We start from the raw sequence: 23056 nt of genomic DNA, 5'->3' as shown, positions 1-23056 counted from the left end.
TGCTTGTGGTTTCTCTGTTTTCTTCCACAACCCATCCATACACTAAAATTCATAAACTTTTTTTACTCATAGCATAATGCAACTCTAACATTACCAGAAAAATACATATACAGACCCCAAGGTTTGCATATAGTTCCAAGAGTTATGTAACTGCAATATGTACCCTTAAAGTTCACATGAAAATGTTAAGGATGGCCGGGCGCAGTGGCTCACGCCTGTAATCCCAGCATTTTGGGAGGCCGAGGCGGGCGGATCACGAGGTCAGGAGATCGAGACCATCCTGGCTAACATGGTGAAACCCCGTCTCTACTAAAAATACAAAAAACTATCCGGGCGCGGTGGCGGGTTCCTGTAGTCCCAGCTACCCGGGAGGCTGAGGCAGGAGAATGGCATGAACCCGGGAGGCGGAGCTTGCAGTGACCCGAGATAGCGCCACCGCAGTCCGGCCTGGACGAAAGAGCGAGACTCTGTCTCAAAAAAAAAAAAAAAAAGTTAAGGATTATTATGCTGGATATTTTCCATTTTCATATTTTAGCTCTCCTTTATTTAACAGGGTATTAAAAGGACTTCATGAATGAAGCAGGTTTTAAAGGAAATAGTTATTCTTGGAAAGACATTTTATTTTTTTTGAGATGGAGTCTCTGTCACCCAGGCTGGAGTGGAATGGTGCAATCTTGGCTCACTGCAACCTCCACCTCCTGCGTTCAAGTGATTCTCTAGCCTCAGCCTCCTGAGTAGCAGGGATTACAGGCACCTACCACCACGCCCAACTAATTTTTGTATTTTTAGTAGAGACAGGGTTTCACCGTTTTGGCCAGGCTGGTCTTGAACTCTTGATCCTCAAGTGATCCGCCCACTTCAGCCTCTCAAAGTGCTGGGATTACAGGCGTGAGCCAGCACGCCTGGCCAGAAAGACTTTTTTTTTATTTTGAGACGGAGTTTTGGTCTATTGCCAGGCTGGAGTGCAGTGGCACCGTCTCAGCCAGCTAACTGCAACCTCCACCTCCCAGGTTCAAGTGATTCTCCTGCCTCAGCCTCCCGAGTAGCTGGGACTTACAGGCGCATGCCACCACACCCAGCTAATTCTTTTGTATTTTTAATAGAGACGGTTTTACATGTTGGCCAGGATGGTCTCTTGTTTCTTGACCTCGTGACTCACCCGCCTCAGCCTCCCAAAGTGCTGGGACTACAGAAGTGAGCCACCGCCCCCGGCCCAGAAAGACATTTAAAAAGAACAGTGGTAGGCAGAGCTGCATGAGAAACAATTTTCCAGTGTCAGTTTCTTCTAGCACTTGTGCTACCTAAATTGAGGGGAATGTGGTTATAGTGGCTTCGCTTCAGTTCTGTGTTTAACTCAAGGCCGCTGTTAACTCAAAGCTCTCTTTCCTGCCAGAGTGTGGTACATTTATTTAAAACAAGTTTTTGTGTGTCTTATACGTGTTGAAAATACGTACAGAACTCTGATTAGGGACTGTTGTGAACATCTGGTTTCTGAGAATGAATCTAGGTTTCAATAGCCAAAGTCATTGTGGCCGCTCCTTTAGGAAAGTCATTTTTCTCCTGTGAAGCAGTCATCCGCGGTAGACTTGACTGAAATCCTGTGTTTTAGGAGGATTTGGGGGGTGCCCCTGTCCTCCCTTCCTCTCATTACATTGGGTCAAATTAGTTTCGGTTTTTTTTTTTTTCCCACAAGCAGCAAACAACCCTCAGTAAGTTGTTAAGTGTCCCTGCATATCTCTTATCACGTACTCCCTTCCCTTTTGTGTAAATAATTTACTTTCTACTCGTGATTAAATACCCTAATCTGTGAGTGCATACACCCTACGTTGGGTAGGTGACCAGAAGGCCTTCAGCGGTGAGTCCCGGAACTGGGTTTTGGGGACCTGGGAGGGGAGGGAAGAGGGCGGGGCAGGCTGTGGGCGTCACTGAGTGGCCCCGCCCCTCCTTCCGCGACTAGGGCGCCGGTGGCGCCATCTTACCCAGCTGCGGGAGGGGTCACAGGTCAGTGCCGGAGCCTCTGCAAGTGAAGGAAGACGAAGTGCGTGACCCGACCGGCTGTGGTGTTCCAGTCCCCACTGACCAGTAGGAGCAGCAGGGCGTCGGCTTGTGAGGCAGAGAGGTGGGGAGTCTGGCGGCGGAGGAGCAGCTGGGGGTGGGGAGGGGGTTCGGAGGAGAATGGGGAGGGGGCGGAACCCCCGGGTACCGCAGACGTGAGAGGACCCTTGCGGCCTAAGGGGCCGCATCCGTTTCTTCCCAAAACTTTCTCCTTGTCCTTACTGTGCCGGGACCTAAATTTATTTGTATTTTTTTATTTTTCTCTTTGGAAAAAGTAAAACCTGTGATGTGTCATGTGATTAAACTGTCTAGGAGGGAGGGTGAAGATGTGGGGGGTTTCTTAGGACCACCAGAAAGGGTGCAGTGGTGAGCAAGAGGGACAGGCCAGAGTATGTATGGAAAGGTAAGGCACTGGCTTGAGGGCTGTCGCCGTGGTGTCTCCATCCTGGATTAAGCATTTCCTCCTCCTTTTCTAGGTGGCTTTTCCTCGGGGCAGCCCAGGAAGGCCCCAAGAGGACAATGGATTCTGGAACTCGCCCAGTTGGTAGCTGCTGTAGCAGCCCCGCTGGGCTCTCACGGGAGTACAAACTAGTGATGCTGGGTGCTGGTGGTGTAGGGAAGAGTGGTAGGTAACATTTTCCATTTGACAGGAAGCATGGATGAAAAAGTACTTAAATGACCAGATGGGATATTTGCTATCTTGCAATGTTAATACTTAAAATTCTCTCTGTGGGTCACCTTTGTGAGGATTTGACTTTTATTTCTTCTTTTGAAGCCATGACCATGCAGTTCATCAGCCACCGATTCCCAGAAGATCATGATCCCACCATTGGTAAGCCAGATCATCACTTATGTTTCCAAATATACCCCATAAAAATATCTTAATGAATATCAGTGGTTTCTAACTATTTATATTTTGAGCCTTTTTTGGAGTCTAATTCAGATTTATTTAGAAACAAGGGTATCAGCAATTGTTAAGCAACTGAAGATTTCTTTTTTTTTTTTTCAGACTTTATGTCATGAGCCATCTTTAGTCTTTGTCTCTTACTGAACATTAATGGGACAACTCTCTTTGTTGTATTTTTTTATGGTTGTATACAGGCCACTTAACGAAGCCTTTTCTTGCTGTCACTTCTCTAAGGGTATGACTTGAGACTCGCTCTGTAATTGTGAGTCAGCTGGTTTGAACTTCCACAAAAGGAAGCAGAAAAACAAGTAGAGCTAGGCTGCTGAACTCTTACAACCCAGACATGCCAAGCCTGGACATCTTGCACTTGGAGCTCTTCATTTACTTCCTTATACCTTAAGTTCATTACATAGTAATGTCTTTTCCCATGTCTTTCTTTTTTTTTTTTGAGATGGAGTCTCGCACTGTCTCCCAGGCTGGAGTGCAATGGTGCGATCTCCGGTCACTGCAACCTCCACCTCCTGGGTTCAAGCAATTCTCCTGCCTCAGCCTCCTGAGTAGCTGGGATTACAGGCGTCTGCCACCACACCCGGCTAATTTTTGTATTTTTAGTAGAGATGGGATTTCACTATGTTGGCCAGGCTGGTCTCAAACTCCTGACCTCAAGTAATCCATGACCCGGCCTCCCAAAGTACTGGGATTACAGGCGTGAGCCACCGCACCCAGCCCTCCGATGTCTTTTACGGTCCTTAACTCTTGTTGCAGAAAGCTAGTAGAGTAAAAAAGTCATTTTATTTGCTTTGACTTTCTGATTTTTTAATTGCTAGTCTCTACAAAGACTAAGAACATTACTGTCATTCCTAAACCATAAGGAAGCAGGTTTGAATCTATGGATTTATATCCTAATATTAAAGAAAAATGGATGTGGGAATGGGAGAGGGCACAGAAAGTCAGCTGTACTGTTATTTTCTTTTTTTTTTTTTTTGGAGACGGTGTCTCACCCTGTTGCCCAGGCTGGAGTGCAGTGGCACGATCTTGGCTCACTACAAGCTCCACCTCCCAGGTTCATGCTGTTCTTCTGCCTCAGCCTCCCGAGTATCTGGGACTACAAGCGCCCACCACCACGCCCAGTTAATTTTTTTTTTTGTATTTTTAGTAGAGATGGGATTTCACCGTGTTAGCCAGGATGGTCTCGATCTCCTGACCTCATCATCTGCCCACCTTGGACTCCCAAAGTGCTAGGATTACAGGCATGATCCACTGCACCTGACCTTGTTATTTTCAGTATGTGACACTCTCTGCCATGATCCTAGTTCTCTAGGAAGGGTTTCCATTGGGTCAGGCCTCTGCTGCTCTGTTTCCCACAAAGCCAGTCATGTTTTGTGGTGGCCCAGCTTTGGTATGGTCATTTCATACAGCAGATGATTCCAGGGATAGGAAAAATAGAAAAAGTCTTGACTTTTTCATGTACTGTATCAAATTTAGAACATTGTTCAGAGATTCAGACCAGGCGCGGTGGCTCATGCCTATAATCCCAGCACTTTGGGAGGTCGAGGCGGGTGGATCACCTGAGGTCAGGAGTTGGAGACCAGCCTGGCCAACATGGTGAAACCCCATCTCTACTAAAAATACCAAAACTAGCCAGGCGTGTTGGTGGGTGCCTGTAATCCCAGCTACTGCGGGGGCTGAGGCAGGAGAATTGCTTGAACCTGGGAGGCGGAGGTTGCAGTGAGCCGAGATAGCGCCATCACACTCCAGCCTTGGGGGATAAGAGCAAGACTTTGTCTCAAAAAAATTAAAAAAAAAAAAAACATTGTTCAGAGATTCAAATTATGGTGGGAGTTCTAGGAATAAAATGAATTTGGGGCTTACGCATATTTACTTGAGAACTCCAGAAGCATCTTTTCTTTTCTTTTTTTTTTTGAGACAGAGTCTCACTCTGTCACCCAGGCTGGAGTGCAGTGGCGCAATCTCAGCTCACTGCAAGCCCCACCTCCCAGGTTCACGCCATTCTCCTGCCTCAGCCTCCTGAGTAGCTGGGACTACAGGCGCCCACCACCATGCCCGGCTAATTTTTTGTAGTTTTAGTAGAGACAGAGTTTCACTGTGTTAGCCAGGATGGTCTCGATCTCCTGACCTCGTGATCCGCCTGCCTCGGCCTCCCAAAGTGTTGGAATTACAGGCGTGAGCCACCGCACCCGGCCGCATCTTTTCCTTTCTTTAAAGTAAACCTCAAATACTTGTCTCCTGTAAGAGTTATCTGTTTTAATCAATTTTCCTCCAGTTAACTACTCTCCTGGCAATATTATCTGATTCAACAGCAAATACTATGTCTCCTGAGTTTCTATTATGTGCCAAGCCCTGCTCAGGGTACAGTGGTGATCAAAAAGATGAGGTTTCTGTTCTTGAGTTTATAATTTAGTGCATTTGGTTTCAAGCTCTGGCTGTAAACTCAGAAAAACTTTACATTGTAACTGGTAGAGATAAAAAAGCACACAAGGCCGGGTGCGGAGGCTTACACCTGTAATCCTGAGCCTGTAATCCTATAATCGAAGCACTTCAGGAGGCCAAGGCACCTGAGGTCAGGAGTTCAAGACCAGCCTGGCCAACATGGTAAAACCCCATCTCTACTGAAAATACAAAAATTAGCTGGGCATGTTACTGCTGCATGTCTGTAATCCCAGCTACTCAGGAAGCTGAAGTGGGAGAATTCCTTGAACCCAGGAGGCAGAGGTTGCAGTGAGCCGAGATTGTACCACTGCACTCCGGCCTGAGTGACAGAGTGAGACTTTGCCTCAAAAAAAAAAAAAGCATATGAATGTGTGCATATGTATATATAAATTATATACACAAGCACATGTGTATGTGTAGCTAAAATATTATGAAACTTTACCTCACTACATCTGATGCACTCTGATATTTTCTTTTTTCTTTTTTTTTTTGAGACAGGGTCTAACTCTGTTGCCCAGGCTGGAGTGCAGTGTTGTGATCTTGGCTCACTGCAGCCTGGACCTCCTGGGTTCAAGTGCTCCTCCTGCCTCACCCTACCAAATACCTGGGACTGCAGGCGTAGGCCACTAAGCCCAGCTAATATTTTTGGTTTTTTAGTAGAGATGAGGTCCCGCTCTGTTGCCCAGGCTGGTCTCAAACTCCTGAGCTCAAGTGATCCTCCCACCTGGACCTCCCAAAGCACTGAGATTACAGGCGTGAGAGCCACTGTACCTCACCTACTCTGGTATTTTCTTTCCTTTTTTTTTTTTTCCTGAGATGGAGAATTTCTCTCTTGTTGCCCAGGCTGGAGTCCAGTGGCACAATCTTGGCTCACTACAACCTCCGCCTCCCAGTTCAAGCGATTCTCCTGCCTCAGCCTCCCAAGTAGCTGGGATTACAGGCACCTGTGACCACATCCAGATAATTTTTGTATTTTTAGTAGAGGTGGGGTTTCACCACATTGGCCAGGCTGGTCTTGAACTCCTGACCTCAGGTGATCCACCCGCCTCAGCCTCCCAAAGTGCTGGGATTACAAGCGTGAACCACTGCACCCGGCCTGGTATTTTCTATTTTTATTTAGGTTTCTGCTTGTTTATTTTAATGCTGGTCCCGGCTCATTAAGTAGATTTCACAACTCACTAATCCTAATGAATAATTGAGAAGCATTGATTTAATGAGCTCTTCATCTTTGAGGAAGAGTCAGAAGCAGGAATTCAAGAAAAAATGTTAAAAGGAAATACATCGAGATGTAAGCAGCAGTTGTTAAGTGAATGAAATATTGAGTGGTTTTTTTTCTCTTTTTAGTTTTCTATATTTTCCAAGGTTACTATAGTAATGTGCATAAAGAAATTTGCTTTCAGAAAAGAGAAATTGCGAAACTGTGGATTATTTAGAAAATAGCCAATTAGACCAGGTGCGGTGGCTCACGCCTGTAATCCCAACACTTTGGGAGGCTGAGGCAGGTGGATCATTTGAGGTCAGGCGTTCAAGACCAGCCTGGCCAACATGGTGAAATCCCGCCTATACTAAAAATACAAAAATTAGCCGGGCAGTAGTGGCATGTGCCTGTAATCCCAGCTACTCAGGAGGCTGAGGCAGGAGAATCCCTTGAGCCTGGGAGGCAGAAGTTGTGGTGAGCCGAGATCATGCCACTGCACTCCAGTCTGGGTGATAGAGTGAGACCCTGTCTCAAAAAAAAAAAAAAAAAGAAAATAGCGAATTATGTATTTTTTTCTTTTTTGTAGTAATGAGGAGGAAGTATAACACATGGTTAATAATGCTTTTCAGTTCAGCAATCTTGGGTTTTAATCCTCATTCTGTCACTAATTAACTGTAATTTAGAGAAGACATTAGTATTTTCTTTTTTTTTTTTTTTCTTTTTTTTTTTTTCTTTTTTTTTTATTAATTTTTTTTGCATACAAAAACAATAAACATTTTCTAAAAATACATACAAACAAAAAGATGCGTATCAAACATATTAGGAAGGTTGCACATGGGAAGTCGGGGAATAGAAATGGGGGTGGGAGTTAAAATAAATGAGAGAGGGACTTTATATGGATCAGTGATAATAAATCCTCTATTTGACAAAGAAGAGGGAGAAGGAAGAGGAAGAAAAAGAAAGTGGGATAAAGGATCAGAAAGGGAGGAAAATAGAGAAAATTAGAGTATGACTCCAGGGTAGACCTGTTTTGTTGTCATTGAGTTGGTTGGTTGGTTTGTCTGTTGTATTCTTCATGTTTCGCCAAGTTGGCCAGACTGGTCTCGAACTCCTAGCCCAAAGTGATCAACCCGCCTCGCCCCCCAGAGTGCCGGGACCACAGGCGTGAGCCACCACGTCCAGCCCCCACATTGCTTCTGGCCTCCGTGGTAGACCTCCCAGACGGAGCGGCCAGGCAGAGGAGCTCCTCACTTCTACCCAGACACAGGGCGGCCGGGCAGAGGGGCTCCTCACTTCCCAGACGGGGCGGCCAGGCAGAGACGCTCCTCACTTCTTCCCAGACGATAGGTGGCCAGGCAGAGGCGCTCCTCACTTCCCAGACGATGGGTGGTCGGGCAGAGGCGCTCCCCACTTCCCAGACGATGGGTGGCCGGGCAGAGGCGCTCCTCACTTCCCAGACGATGGGCGGCCGGGCAGAGGCGCTCCTCACCTCCCAGACGATGGGTGGCCGGGCAGAGGCACTCCTCACTTCCCAGATGGGGCAGCCGGGCAGAGGCGCTCCTCACTTTCCAGACGATGGGTGGCCGGGCAGAGGCGCTCCTCACCTCCCAGACGATGGGTGGCCGGGCAGAGGCGCTCCTCACCTCCCAGACGATGGGTGGCCGGGCAGAGGCGCTCCTCACCTCCCAGACGGGGCGGCCGGGCAGAGGCGCTCCTCACTTCTTCCCGGACGGGGCGGCCGGGCAGAGGCGCTCCTCACTTCTTCCCGACGGGGCGGCCGGGCAGAGGCGCTCCTCACTTCTTCCCGGACGGGGCGGCCGGGCAGAGGCGCTCCTCACTTCTTCCCGGACGGGGCAGCCGGGCAGAGGCGGTCCTCACTTCTTCCCGGACGGGGCGGCCGGGCAGAGGCGCTCCTCACTTCCCAGACGGTGGGTGGCCGGGCAGAGGCGCTCCTCACTTCCCAGACGATGGGTGGCCGGGCAGAGGCGCTCCTCACTTCTTCCCGGATGGGGCGGCCGGGCAGAGGCGCTCCTCATTTCTTCCCGGACGGGGCGGCCAGGCAGAGGAGCTCCTCACTTCTACCCAGACACGGGGTGGCCGGGCAGAGGCGCTCCTCACTTCCCAGACGGGGCGGCCGGGCAGAGGCGCTCCTCACTTCTTCCCGGACGGGGCGCCCGGGCAGAGGCGCTCCTCACTTCTTCCCGGACGGGGCGGCCGGGCAGAGGCGCTCCTCACTTCCTCCTGGACGGGGCAGCCGGGCACAGGCGCTCCTCACTTCCCAGACGGTGGGTGGCCGGGCAGAGGCGCTCCTCACTTCCCAGACGGGGCGGCCGGGCAGAGGCGCTCCTCACTTCCCAGACGATGGGTGGCCGGGCAGAGGCGCTCCTCACTTCCCAGACGATGGGTGGCCGGGCAGAGGCGCTCCTCACTTCCCAGACGGGGCGGCCGGGCAGAGGCGCTCCTCACTTCTTCCCGGACGGGGCGGCCGGGCAGAGGCGCTCCTCATTTCCCAGACGGGGCGGCCGGGCAGAGGCGCTCCTCACTTCTTCCCGGACGGGGCGGCCGGGCAGAGGCGCTCCTCACTTCCCAGACAGGGCGGCCGGGCAGAGGCGCTCCTCACTTCTTCCCGGACGGGGCGGCCGGGCAGAGGCACTCCTCACTTCCTCCCGGACGGGGCAGCCGGGCAGAGGCGCTCCTCACCTCCCAGATGATGGGAGGCCGGGCAGAGGCGCTCCTCACCTCCCAGACGATGGGAGGCCGGGCAGAGGCGCTCCTCACCTCCCAGACGATGGGTGGCCGGGCAGAGGCGCTCCTCACTTCCCAGACGGGGCGGCCGGGCAGAGGCGCTCCTCACTTCTTCCCGGACGGGGCGGCCGGGCAGAGGCGCTCCTCACTTCTTCCCGGACGGGGCGCCCGGGCAGAGGCGCTCCTCATTTCTTCCCGGATGGGGCGGCCGGGCAGAGGCGCTGCTCACTTCCCAGACGGGGCGGCCGGGCAGAGGCACTCCTCACTTCCCAGACGGGGCGGCCGGGCAGAGGCGCTCCTCATTTCCCAGACGGGGCGGCCGGGCAGAGGCTCCTCACTTCCCAGACGGTGGGTGGCCGGGCAGAGGCGCTCCTCACTTCTTCCCGGATGGGGCGGCCGGGCAGAGGCGCTCCTCACTTCTTCCCGGACGGGGCGCCCGGGCAGAGGCGCTCCTCATTTCTTGCCAGACGGGGCGGCCGGGCAGAGGCGCTCCTCACTTCCCAGACGGGGCGGCCGGGCAGAGGCGCTCCTCACTTCTTCCCGGACGGGGGCAGCCGGGCAGAGGTGCTCCTCACTTCTTCCCGGACGGGGCGGCCGGGCAGAGGCGCTCCTCACTTCTTCCCGGATGGGGCGGCCGGGCAGAGGCGCTCCTCACTTCCTCCCGGACGGGGCGGCCGGGCAGAGGCGCTCCTCACTTCCTCCCGGACGGGGCGGCCGGGCAGAGGCGCTCCTCACCTCCCAGACGATGGGAGGCCGGGCAGAGGCGCTCCTCACTTGCCAGACGGTGGGTGGCCGGGCAGAGGCGCTCCTCACTTCCCAGACGGTGGGTGGCCGGGCAGAGGCGCTCCTCACTTCCCAGACGGTGGGTGGCCGGGCAGAGGCGCTCCTCACTTCCCAGACGGTGGGTGGCCGGGCAGAGGCGCTCCTCACTTCCCAGACGGTGGGTGGCCGGGCAGAGGCGCTCCTCACTTCCCAGACGGTGGGTGGCCGGGCAGAGGCGCTCCTCACTTCCCAGACGGTGGGTGGCCGGGCAGAGGCGCTCCTCACCTCCCAGACGGGGCGGCCGGGCGGAGGCGCTCCCCACCTTCCAGATGGGGCGGCGGCCGGGCAGGGGCTGCAATCCCAGCACCCTGGCAGGCCAAGGCAGGCGGCTGGGGGGTAGAGGCTGCCGCGAGGCCAGACCACGCCACCGCACTCCAGCCCGGGCAACACCGAGCACTGGGTGAGCGAGACTCCGTCTGTAGTCCCAGTACCTCGGGAGGCTGAGGCGGGCAGAGCACTCGGCGTCAGGAGCTGGCGAGCAGTGTGGCCAAGATGGCGAACGCGTGCCTGCATCCAAAGGAGAAAAGGCAGGCAGCGGTGGCGCGCGCCGGCAGTCCCAGGCAGTCCGCGGCGCGGGCAGCAGCAAGCCGAGTAGATTGTAGTGTGGGCCAGAGAGGGAAAGAAAGAAAGAAAGAAAGAAAGGAGGGAGGGAAGGAAGGAAGGAAGGAAGGCGACATTAGTATTTTCGAGTTGAATTTTCTTTAGCTGTAAAATGGAGGTAATAATGCCTACTTCATTGGATTATTGTGATTATTGAAGAATTAATATATATAAAGTTACTTAGTATAATGTCTGGTAGATAATAACTATTTAATAAATGGTAAAGTTACTTTTCAGGCCTAATTTTTTTTTTCCCCTAAGAGATGGGGTCTCGGCTGGGTGCAATGGCCCACACCTGTAATACCAGCACTTTGGGAGGCCAAGGAAGGAGGATTGTTTCAACCCAGGAGTTCAAGACTAGCCTGGACAACATTGCAAAACCCTATGTCTACCAAAAATACAAAAAATTAGCCAGACATGGTGGTCGCACGCCTGTAGTTCCAGCTACTTGGGAGGCCGAGGTGGGAGAATCACTGGAGCCTGAGAAGTCAAGGCTACAGTGAACCGAGGTCGCACCACTGCACTCCAGCCTGGGTGACAGTGAGACCCTGTCTCAAGAGAAAAAAAAGATGATCTCTTGCTGTGTTGCCCAGGCTGGTCTTGAACTCCTGGGCTCAAACAATACTCCTGTCTCAGTCTCCCAAGTAGCTGGGATTATAGGCAGTCACCGCTGTGCCCAGCTGGCCTAATTTTTTTAAGAAAGACATCTTCTCAGAATCCTTTTTTAGCTTAGAATTGTAGGTGAAATCTTCAGCTATGAATAAACTACATCATCACCTATGTGGCAAAAAAAACTTCAGTTGAAGACTTAGTTTATGTATCTCAGTGGATTTAGCATGCTTCCTGAGAAAATGTGGGCATTTAATGAATTTGGATACAATGTACTACTCTGTAAGACGAGTTTTAAATAGGCATTTCTTCCTGCATTTATGACTTTATAGTACACCTTTCTTCCCTCCTGTAGAAGATGCTTATAAGATCAGGATCCGTATTGATGATGAGCCTGCCAATCTGGACATTTTGGATACAGCTGGACAGGTATTAAATCCCAGAATGTTATGAGTAAAGGCTTTTTTACTCTAGCAAAGGGGAGGGGAAGGCCTACGCAGAGGAGATCACTAGTTTATCTCTCTTAATTTTTCATGCACTCTGACTCAGGATAGCAGGTAATCGACATGCATTTTCTTTAATCTGAAAGAAATAGCTAATTGTGTGTGTAGTTGCGCTAGATTCCGTCAATACATAATGACCCTTTTTTCCCTCTAGGCAGAGTTTACAGCCATGCGGGACCAGTATATGAGGGCAGGAGAAGGGTTTATCATCTGTTACTCTATCACGGATCGTCGAAGTTTCCATGAAGTTCGTGAGTTTAAACAGCTTATTTATCGAGTCCGACGTACTGATGATACACCCGTGGTTCTTGTGGGAAACAAGTCAGACCTCAAACAGCTAAGACAGGTGAGGATAGAGAAGAAAATACTGTCTATAATCTTATACAATTAGTCATTTTTGTTTCTTGGCTCACAGATTCTTAGCTTGGCTTACAGATTTTTTTGCCTTAAAATAGAAAATCAGGCTGGGTGAGGTGGCTCACACCAGCACTTTGTGGGGCCAAGGTGGGCAGGTTGCTTAAGGTCAGGAGTTTGAGACCAGCCTGAGCAACATGGCGAAACCCCATCTCTACAAAAAATAGAAAAAAACATAGCTGGGCATAGTGGTGCATGCACATGTGGTCCCAGCTAGTCGGGAGGCTGAGGTGGGAGGATCCCTTGACCTGGGGAGGTGGAGGTTGCAGTGAAGTTGGGGCTACAGCTCACTGCAGCCTCTACCTCCCCAGCTCAGGCAATCATCCCAGTTCAGCTTTGAGGGTAGCTAGGACCACAGGCGTGTGCCACCACTCCTGGCTAATTGTTTTTACTTTTTGTGGAGACAGGATCTCACTATGTTGCCCAGGCTGATCTTGAACACCTGGACTCAAGTGATCCTCCTGCCTTGGCCTCCCAAAGTGTTGGGATTACAAGTGTGAGCCACCGCACCTGGCTGGAAGTAGTTTGATAGTAGTCAAATTCATAATGCTTCTCTGTTAATCTCCATTGGAAAAAATTTTTAGGGATTTATATATAACATGTTCATTGCAAGGCTATTTATGGTAGCAGAAAATGAGAAACAGTCTAACTGTCCAAAAGTAGAAATTATGGCATATCCATAATTAGATGTATCAATTATAGGCTCCTAATAGTTTTCAATATTTTAGTGTAAGCATATATCTCTTTCCCTTCCTTCCTTTGTGTTTCTTTTTCTTTTTTTTTTTTTTGAGATGGAGTCTCACTCTGTTGCCTAGGCTGGAGTGCAGTGGCGCAATCTCGGCTCACTGCAACCTCCTCCTCCTGGGTTCAAGCGAGTCTCCTGCCTTAGCCTCCTGAGTAGCAGGGATTACAGGTGCATGCCACCATGCCCAGCTAATTTTTTTTTTTTTTTTTGAGATGGAATCTCGCTCTGTCACCCAGGCTGTAGTGCCGTGGTGCAATCTCTGCTCATTGCAAGCTCCGCCTCCCAGGTTCATGCCATTCTCCTGCCTCAGCCTCCTGAGTAGCTGGGACTACAGGCGCCCGCCACCATGCCTGGCTAATTTTTTGCATTTTTAGTGAGATGGGGTTTCACCGTGTTAGCCAGGATGGTCTCGGTCTCCTGACCTCATGATCCGCCCGCCTCAGCCTCCCAAAGTGCTGGGATTACAGGCATGAGCCACCGTGCCCGGCCTAATTTTTGTATTTTTAAGTAGAGACGGGGTTTCACCGTGTTGGTCAGGCTGATCTCAAACTCCTGACCTCATGATCTGCCCACCTCGGCCTCCCAAAGTGCTGGGATTACAGGCGTGAGCCACCACGCCCAGCTTTCTTTTTTTTCTTAATTTTTATTTTAATTTTGTTGTTTTGAGACGGAGTCTCACTCTGTTACCCAGGCTGGAGTGCAGTGGCGCAATCTAGGCTCACTGCAACCTCTCTGACTCCTGAGTTCAAGCGATTCTCCTGCCTCAGCCTCCTGAGTAGCTAGGATTACATGTGCCTGCCACCACATCCAGCTAATTTTTCTATTTTAGTAGAGATGGGGTTTCACCATGTTGGCCAGGCTGGTCTCAAACTCCTGACCTCAGGTGATCTGCCTACCTGCTTCAGCCTCCCAAAGTGCTGGGATTATAGGCGTGAGCCACCACACCCAACTTTTTTTTTTCTTGAGACAGAGTCTTGCTCTGTCACTGAGGCTGGAGTGCAGTGGCACAAACATGGCTTACTGCAGGCTTGACCTCCTGGGCTCAAGCGATCCTCTTACCTCAGCCTCCTGAGTAGCTGAGAACACAGGTGTATACCACCACATCCAACTAATTTTTTTTTTTTTTTTTTGAGACGGAGTCTGGCTCTGTCGCCCAGGCTGGAGTGCGACACCTGGAGTGCAGTGCCGCGGTCTTGGCTCACTGTAACCTCCGCCTCCCAGGTTTAAGCGATTCTCTTGCCTCAGCCTCATGAGTAACTGGGATTACAGGTGCCCAACACCATGCCCAGCTAGTTTTTTTTTAGTGGAGACAGGGTTTTGCCATGTAGACAAGGCTGATCTTGAACCCCAGACCTCAAGTGATCCACCTGCTTCAGCCTCCCAAAGTGTTGGGATTACAGGTGTGAGCCACCGTGCCCAGCCCAGCTAAATTTTTACAAATTTTGTAAAAATAGGGTCTCACCATATTGCCCAGTTGGTCTCAAGTTCCTGGGCTCAAGCAATCCTCCCCACCTCAGCCTCCCAAAGTTCTGGAATTACAGGTATGAGCCACCAAGCCCAGCATATTTATCTTTCTTTAAAAAAAAAGTATGGGGAAAATTAAGATTGTGTATTTGATATCTATAACTATTCCCTGTTCCAAAAAGTATCTTAAAAATAGACTAGAGACCAGGCGCGGTGGCCCACGCCTATGATCCCAGTGGGAGGCCGAAGTGGGCAGATCGCCTGAGGTCAGGAGTTCACAACCAGCCTGACTAACATGGAGAAACCCCGTCTCTACTAAAAATACAAAATTAGCCAGGTGTGGTGGCACAAGCCTGTAATCTCAGGAGGCTGAGGCAGGAGAATCACTTGAACCTGGGAGGCCGAGGTTGCGGTGAGCCACGATCATGCCATTGCACTCCAATCTGGGCAACAAGAACAAAACTCCGTCTCAAAAAAAAAAGTAGACTAGAAATAGAATCGTATCATTTGAAGGCAGAAGAAGAAACCTTAGAAGTAATCTAGCCTGCTAAAATTACAAAAATTAGTGCTATATGCTTGAACACCTCCAGAGTTGAGAAGCTTTCTTTGTGTTAAGGTGGTGGTGCATTCAGGTTTTTGGACAATTTAATTGTTTTTCACCGTTACTTTTTCTCACATTTTGCCTTTAAAGGTCACCAAGGAAGAAGGATTGGCCTTGGCCCGAGAATTCAGCTGTCCCTTTTTTGAGACATCTGCTGCATACCGCTACTATATTGATGATGTTTTCCATGCCCTTGTACGGGAGATACGTAGGAAAGAAAAGGAGGCAGTACTGGCCATGGAGAAAAAATCTAAGCCCAAAAACAGTGTATGGAAGAGGCTAAAATCACCATTCCGGAAGAAGAAAGATTCAGTAACTTGAAGAGAAGATGTGAAGTGTTTATCTGTGAACTGCAGTGCTGTATCAAAGCAGTCCAGTAACCTGCAGTACAGAGCATGGTGCTTGCTCTTTGTCCTAACTGATAAAAGGGACATGCCTACTAGGAGTTTTTAATGATGTGGTATTTAAAGTATTGTCTGTTAGTTAAGTATGATTTATTAACCCAATGGAGCACTGTCTGCTTTTAAATTGTCACATTAGAATTTGATCTACCAATGTTTTGGGTTCTGTTGCGCTATTAATTAATTAATGTAAATTTGTTTATACCCAGGAGAATATGTATACCATGTGTGTTTGACTAAGTTCACAAGGGAAGTTTTTGGCTCTGCACTCCACATTATCCTTCAATTTCAATTTCCTGGGACTATCCCAGAGAAAGACCTCAGTCTCTTCTATTCACACTATGCTTTCTAGAGACTGAACAAAAATCATGTAGGGAAATTGGGGCTAATGAGATCAGTGCTAAATTTCAGCAGATACCTGTGGGGCTGGCACCTGTTGCAGACTATGGAGTGGTGAGATTTGGGAAAGTTGGGCTATATATTTGCAGGGACTTAAAAAGGTAGGTTCAGAAAAGTATTCTCAGTACAAGCTTCGCTTTTCTAAGAAGTACACATTTGGCCCAAATTCACCGGGATAAGTGAGAACAGCCAGAAGCATATAAAATGTGATGAAGGTTTCTCCTGGGAACCTTATTTTACTCTTCATTTCAGGGTTTTCTTTTTTTACCTTCAAAGGTAGACATTTTGGGAATCATAACTATATTACTAAACGTGTTTAATCAAAATTCATAGTTGGATCAGCCATTGCCTTGTACAGGTTTATTTTTTCCCCATAGATGCACACACCAACACATTTATATTAATTGCTTCCTCCCACTTTGTGCTCTGTGAAAGAGCTACAGCTGGCAAGATGTTTTTTTGGCCCTTCATCACTGATTGCATTTTCCATACAGAAGAGACATCGGGTGTGGGTAAAATTGTGTGTGTGTCTCCTTGACATGGACAATCACTAGACTCACTGCTCTGAGAAAATCTGCTATTTCTGTTTAATGGGTCAGTCTTAAAGCTTTAAAATTCACATAGGTGCAGTTACTTATCTGAAGATTTCTTTACAAGGACTTTGCTAAGTTCACCTCAGGGTTAACTGAGCCTTGACCAAGTTTATCCTAAGGGAATACCACTTTGCTCCCTGTGCATAGTTTAGGAACTGTAGTCCTAGGAAGAAACAGCTTTAAATATTGGTAATGAGTTGTCTGTTTTAAGATCAGGACTGTTTTGGTATCTGACCTTGTTATATGTGGAGAGTAAATGCAAAAATGCTAAGAGTAATGCATCATGTATTGAATATTAAATGTCACTGAAGCAATGTTTGTGTCGACTAGAAATGTAAGATGACTTGTGTAGCACCTCTTTATAAGCACACAGCTCATCTTAATATTTTCCATTTTTATTAGAGGAAGTAGGACAGAGTTGTGTTTTTCTTTATAAACTAATGATAAACTAGATTTTTAAAAAAGTGACTGTTAGAACTTTTTTAGCTCTGAGTAATGGTCCCTTTTTAAACTCCTGGAAACATTTTTGTTACCAAATAAATCATGTTTTATGGTACTCAGCCATCCAAAAGTGAAAGACCTAGAATTTGATTCTGTGCAGGACAAAAATCTCACAGGAACTATAGCACTTTGGAAGAGCATCAGCGTAGAAAAGAAATACAGTGCAATTCTATTATGAGAATGTTTTGCATTTAAACTGGTTTAGCACCTTTTAAGTTTAAAGTCCATAGCTTCTTATTACTAGTGACCTAGGGAATTGTTATTAACATTAAGCTATATATATATATATATATATATATATATATATATATATATTTTTTTTTTTTTTTTTTTAATAGAGATGAGGTTTCACTATGTTGCCCAGGCTGATCTCGAACTCCTAGGATTCAGTCCTCTCAGTATGCTGGGATTACAGGCATGAACCACCACCTGGCCCAAGCAAGAAATTGACACTATATAATTATTTAAGGTAGGCAGTAGAAACATTGCCAGAAGGATAGAAAGGAATTTGGATTATATATAAGGAAAATAACAAATTGGTGTTTTTAAGGCTATCACTGTCATATATTAGATCCTTGTATTAGTCCATCCATTAATATTAGTTCTATTCGTGGTGCTAGGTATGATATGCATAAGTCAGAGCTCTATTCTTGGTGTCATAAAGTGTAGCTAACTTATAAGCTCTAAGTAATCAGCTTTATCTAATTTGAGGGCATTAAAATTACTGCCTAGAACTTTGAAAAGAGAAAAATTCAGGGATAAGTTGCAAGGCACTGGAACTGTTCATGTCCATACCAGACCAGTAAATTATAAGATCCAGATGTTAGTGTCTAGAATTAGCTGTTTAGAATTCAGAGGGGACATATGTTTTAACTTTGTCATATATTAGCAAGAATTGGTCTACTGTGATGTTTGGGGAGGAGGAGGGGGAAAATTTTTTTAATGCACTTGTATGTGAAGACAGTTTGTATGACAATACAAAACTTTTAAACAACTTGGGCTTTCCTTTGCTTCCCTATCAGTGGGTAGAGTTTGGAATCATCGCAAAAGAGTTGTTTTAAGAAAAACATAACCATGAGATGTGATAATTCTGGAAAATATGAATTCAAAAAATTTGAGCCCACCATGAACAAAACACCCATGTCAAGTGCTAGGGAGCATGCCATGGAACCCCCTTCATTTGAAGAGATTACCTCTTGGGAGGAGACAGGAAAAACACATATGGAAAATGACAGCACATTTGCTACCTGATCAAGGGTTACTTAAAGTTGTTATAAGTAAATACACTAAATGAAAAGTGAAAGAACGATAATTTTTTTTTTTTTGAGGCAGAGTCTCGCTCTTGCTCTGTCGCCCAGGCTGGAGTGCAGTGGCGCGATCTCGGCTCACGGCAAGCTCCGCTTCCTGGGTTCACGCCATTCTCCTGCCTCAGCCTCCCGAATAGCTGGGACTACAGGCACCCGCCACCACACCCAGCTAATTTTTCTGTATTTTTTAGTAGAGATGGGGTTTCACCGTGTTAGCCAGGATGGTCTCGATCTCCTGACCTTGTTATCCGCCTGCCTCAGCCTCCCAAAGTGCTGGGATTACAGGCGTGAGCCACCGTGCCTGGCCAAGAATGATAACTTTTTGCCTGAAGGTCATTTAATCTCCATTACTGTAAATGGCCACCAGTGTTGGTAGAGAGGACCTAGTTTGGACATTAAACAAATGGATTTTTTTTGTTTTGAGACAGAGTCTTACTCTATTGCCCAGGCTGGAGTGCAGTGGTGTGATCTGGGCTCACTGCAGCCCCTGCCCCCCAGGTTCAAGTGATTCTCCCATCTCAGCCTCCTGAGTAGCTGGGATTACAGGTGTGCACTACCACGACCAGGTAATTTTTGTATTTTTATTAGAGATGGTTTCATCATGTTGGCCAGGCTGGTCTCAAACTCCTGACCTCAACTGATCCACCCACCTCGGCCTCCCAAAGTGCTGGGATTATAGGTGTGAGTCACTGTACCTGGCCTGTCTTTGGCCAACTCTGTGTGCTAGGCTGGAGTGCAGTGGTGTGATCATTGGCTCACTGTAACCTTGAACTCCTGGGTTTAAGGTGATCCTCCTGCCTCAGCCTCTTCAGTAGCTGGGGCTACGGGCACATGCCACCACGCCATGCCAAATCTTTACATATTTTGTAGAGGCAGGTCTCGAACTCCTGGCCTCAAGCGATCCTGCCTCAGCCTTCCAAAGTGCTGGGATTACAGGCTTGAGCCACCTCACCTGGCCCAGGAGTGGATTTTTATGTCTTCATTATTATTATTTTTTTTTTGAAACAGAGTCTCACTCTTACCCAAGCTGGAGTGCAGGGACACCATCTCAGCTCAGTGCAGCCTCCGCCTCCCGGGTTCAAGTGATCTTTGTGCCTCAGCCTCCCAAGTAGCTGGGATTACAAGCATGCACCACCACGCCTGGCTAATTTTTTGTATGTTTAGTACAGACAGGGTTTCACCATGTTGGCTGGGCTGGTCTCAAACTCCTGGCCTCAAGTGATCCGCCCGCCTCGGCCTCCCAAAGTGCTGGGATTGGAGGTGTGAGCACTGCACCCTGCCTATTTAACATTTTTGAATGGTCAGTAACTGTCAGTGTCCACTAGAAACAGGTACTGGAGGAGTGGCATTCCATTTTTCTTTCCGTCTCTTTTTTTTTTTTTTTCACTTGATTTAAAAAATCATTCCCCTGGTCGGGCATGGTGGCTCACACCTGTAATCCCAGCACTTTGAGAGGCCAAGACAGATGGATCACGAGGTCAGGAGTTCAAGACCAGCCTGGCCAAGATGGTGAAACCCCATTTCTACTAAAAATACAAAAATTAGCCGGGCATGGTGGTGGGTGCCTGTAATCCCAGCTACTCGGGAGGCTAAGGCAGAGAATTGGAATTGCTTGAACCCTGGAGGCAGAGGTTGTGGTGAGCCGAGATTGCGCCATTGCACTCCAGCCTGGGCAACAGAGCAAGACTCCATCTCAAAAAAAAATTGTTTTTTGATTAAATTACTCATATTTAATGGCATTCAATTTTCTAATGTAACCTCTGTTAGAATAAGTAATGGAATTTCAGGTGAAGTATTTATAAGCCTCTTCCATGTATTAAGCACTGTTTTAAAGAGCTGTGAGGGATTCAGAGGAATATAGAATATGGTCTGGCATAGTGGCTCATGCCTGTAATCCTAGCACTTTGGGAGGTGGAGGTGGGCAGTTTGCCTGAGCTTAGGAATTCGAGACCAGGCTGAGAAACATGGTGAGACCCCATCTGTACTGAAATACAAAACAAAACAAAAAAATTAGCTAGGCGTGGTGGCCCACACCTGTAATCCCAGCTACTCTGGAGGCTGAGGCACAAGAATCACTTGAACCCAGGAGGCAGAGGTTACAGTGAGCCAGGATCGTGTCACTGCACTCTAGCCTGGGCAACAGTGAGACTCTGTATTAAAAAAAAAAAAGTGTATATATATATATATATATTATATATATATATATATTTACATGTATATTATATATATATTTACATGTATATTATATATATACACCTATATATATATATATATTATCCCTGCTCTGGAGCTTAGATAAAATTTGTATATATAGCCAGGTGCAGTGGCTCACGCCTGTAATCCCAGCACTTTGGGAGACCGAGGTAGGTGGATCACGAGGTCAGGAGATTGAGACCATCCTGGCTAACACGGTGAAACCCATCTCAACTAAAAATACAAAAAAATTAGCCAGGTGCGGTGGCGGGTGCCTGTAGTCCCAGCTACTCGGAAGGCTGAGGCAGGAGAATGGCGTGAATCTGGGAGGCAGAGCTTGCTGTGAGCCGAGATCACACCACTGCACTCCAGCCTGGGCAACAGAGCGAGACTCCGTCTCAAAAAAATAAAATAAAGTAAAATAAAATTTGTACATATAAAACAGCCAGAGATCAGTCTTAAAGTAATAAATCATATGCTTCAAACTGGAAATGTTATAGGAATTCAAAAAGGAAGGAATTAGTAAATTTAGTAGACTCCTAATAAGTCATTGGTAGTGTTATGCCTTTTCCAAACTCGTACAGAAATTTGAAATCTTGCCAGGCGCGGTGGCTCACGCCTGTAATCCCATCACTTTGGGAGGCTGAGGCAGATGGATCACTTATGGTCAGGAGTTCAAGACCAGCCTGGCCAACATGGCGAAACCCTGTCTCTACTAAAAATACAAAATTAGCCGGGCGCGGTGGCTCACGCCTGTAATCCCAGCACTTTGGGAGGCCGAGGCGGGCGGATCCCGAGGTCAGGAGATCGAGACCATGGTGAAACCCCGTCTCTACTGAAAATACAAAAAATTAGCCGGGCGTGGTGGCGGGCGCCTGTAGTCCCAGCTACTCGGAGAGGCTGAGGCAGGAGAATGGCGTGAACCCGGGAGACGGAGTTTGCAGTGAGCCGAGATCGCGCCACTGCACTCCAGCCTGGGCGACAGAGCGAGACTCCGTCTCCAAAAAAAAAATAAATAAATAAATAAAAATACAAAATTAGCCAGGTGTGGTGGCATGCGCCTGTAATCCCAGTTACTCGAGAGGCTGAGGCAGGAGAATCACTTGAACCCAGGAGGCAGAGGTTGCAGTGAGCCAAGATCGTGCCACTGCACTCCAGCCTGGGCGACAGCAAGACTCCGTCTCAAAAAAAAAAAATTTTTTTTTCAATCAACTTTTGTTTTTTAAGTTCAGTCTCCATAGAGATTGTCAAAAATTGCCAATGCCAGGGTATTGGGAAAAGTTTTCAATTAGCAATAATCATGCCTCATTGGCTATAATCCTGTCACTGTACAAAGCTGTCCAATCAACTTTTAAACATGCCAGGCACAGGGCTCATGCCTGTAATCCCAGCACTTTGGGAGGCCAAGGTGGACAGATAACAAGGTCAGGGATTCAAGACCAGCCTGACCAACATGGTGAAACCCTGTCTTTACTAAAAATACAAAAAAAATTAGCCAGGCATGGTGGTATGCGCCTGTAATCCCAGCTACTCGGGAGACTGAGGCAGGAGAATCACTTGAACCTGGGAGGTGGAGGTTGCAGTGAGCCAAGATTGCACCACAGCACTCCAGCTAGTACGACAGAGCGAGACTCCATCTCAAAAACAAACAAATAAAAAAACCCATGAGTTGGCCTTGAGACAAAATTACTGAAATGTTTTAGCTTTATCTAATAATGTTTGCTTAAAACTCATGATGAGCAGCTTTTGATTCAGTGCATACATTCCACAGCACACGTGATCATATCATGAAGTCACTCAGTTTTTTGAACAAAAGCTGCTGCAGTGGGGACATGTGTCATTTCCTGCTCTTCCTGGAGCTGGTTATTGCCAGAGTTTATTGCAGTTTGCTTTGAGCCAAAAGAAAAACTTTAGCTCCAAAACATCTCCCACAAAATGCTTTCCCTAGTTTCCTGGCAGAGGAGTGTGCAGGTGAGGGGGCAGAGGCAGAGAAATGTATGGCTTTTATGAGGATGGGTCCAAGTGCTCAATACACTGCAATCCAACATAAAATCTCTGCTGCCCAGGAAGGCATGCACATCAATCTAGTCAGCCAGAGAAGTAAATTGTGCATTCCCACCCAAAACATTCTGGACACTCTTAACTTTCATGTCCTTAGACTCCTGAAGAGAAATACATGGGTCTAGTTGCAACTAACACACACCTACCACCATCATCAAAAAAGACAAAACCAAAACCGATCATTATACCAAACTACTTTTGAAACTCCAACTCAGAATAAGTAGTTAGAAGAGACAGCATTTTCATGTTTGCTTTAAGTCTGCTTCCTAGACAATATTTTGTTCCCTGCCTGCCTGCCTTTCTTGGGTACCCACTGCATGCCAAGCAATGTGTTGGCATTGGGAATTCAACAGTGAATTAAAAAAAAGCTCACAGTTCTTAGAGTCTCAGTTCTTTTCAGTGGGCACCTCTAATTCTAATGTGCAAAATCTGACAAGAGATTTGGACTGAATGGTGGGAGAATGAGAAGGAGTAAGGGACACATAGC

General features: G+C 47.8%; 1 protein-coding gene and 1 pseudogene across 1 annotated transcript; one reads left to right on the top strand and one right to left on the bottom strand.

Annotated features, from left to right (window-relative positions):
* Window positions 1–196: 196 nt before the first annotated feature.
* Window positions 197–18002, top strand: RIT1 (Ras like without CAAX 1). The gene is made up of 6 exons (XM_063626836.1): window positions 197–2119; window positions 2532–2680; window positions 2831–2887; window positions 11743–11816; window positions 12045–12236; window positions 15205–18002. Exons 2-6 carry the CDS (start codon window positions 2575–2577, stop codon window positions 15433–15435), a joined length of 660 nt encoding a protein of 219 aa, XP_063482906.1. The 5' UTR covers window positions 197–2119; window positions 2532–2574; the 3' UTR covers window positions 15436–18002.
* A 3738-nt stretch (window positions 18003–21740) lies between these two features.
* Window positions 21741–21846, bottom strand: LOC134734946 (uncharacterized; annotated as a pseudogene).
* Between the last annotated feature and the right edge of the window lie 1210 nt (window positions 21847–23056).

The sequence above is a fragment of the Symphalangus syndactylus genome, chromosome 12, assembly GCF_028878055.3.
Source record: "Symphalangus syndactylus isolate Jambi chromosome 12, NHGRI_mSymSyn1-v2.1_pri, whole genome shotgun sequence".
Classification (NCBI taxonomy): domain Eukaryota; kingdom Metazoa; phylum Chordata; class Mammalia; order Primates; family Hylobatidae; genus Symphalangus; species Symphalangus syndactylus.
The sequence above is the reverse complement of the archived record's forward strand: the minus strand, read 5'-3'. Positions and strand labels throughout refer to the sequence as shown.

Coding starts and splice junctions, on each gene's coding strand:
- RIT1 (XM_063626836.1), top strand. CDS start 2,575: ATGGATTCTGGAACTCGCCCAGTTGGTAGCTGCTGTAGCAGCCCCGCT. Junction 2,681..2,830: donor TGGTGGTGTAGGGAAGAGTG/GTAGGTAACATT, acceptor CTTCTTTTGAAG/CCATGACCATGCAGTTCATC. Junction 11,817..12,044: donor TTTTGGATACAGCTGGACAG/GTATTAAATCCC, acceptor TTTTCCCTCTAG/GCAGAGTTTACAGCCATGCG.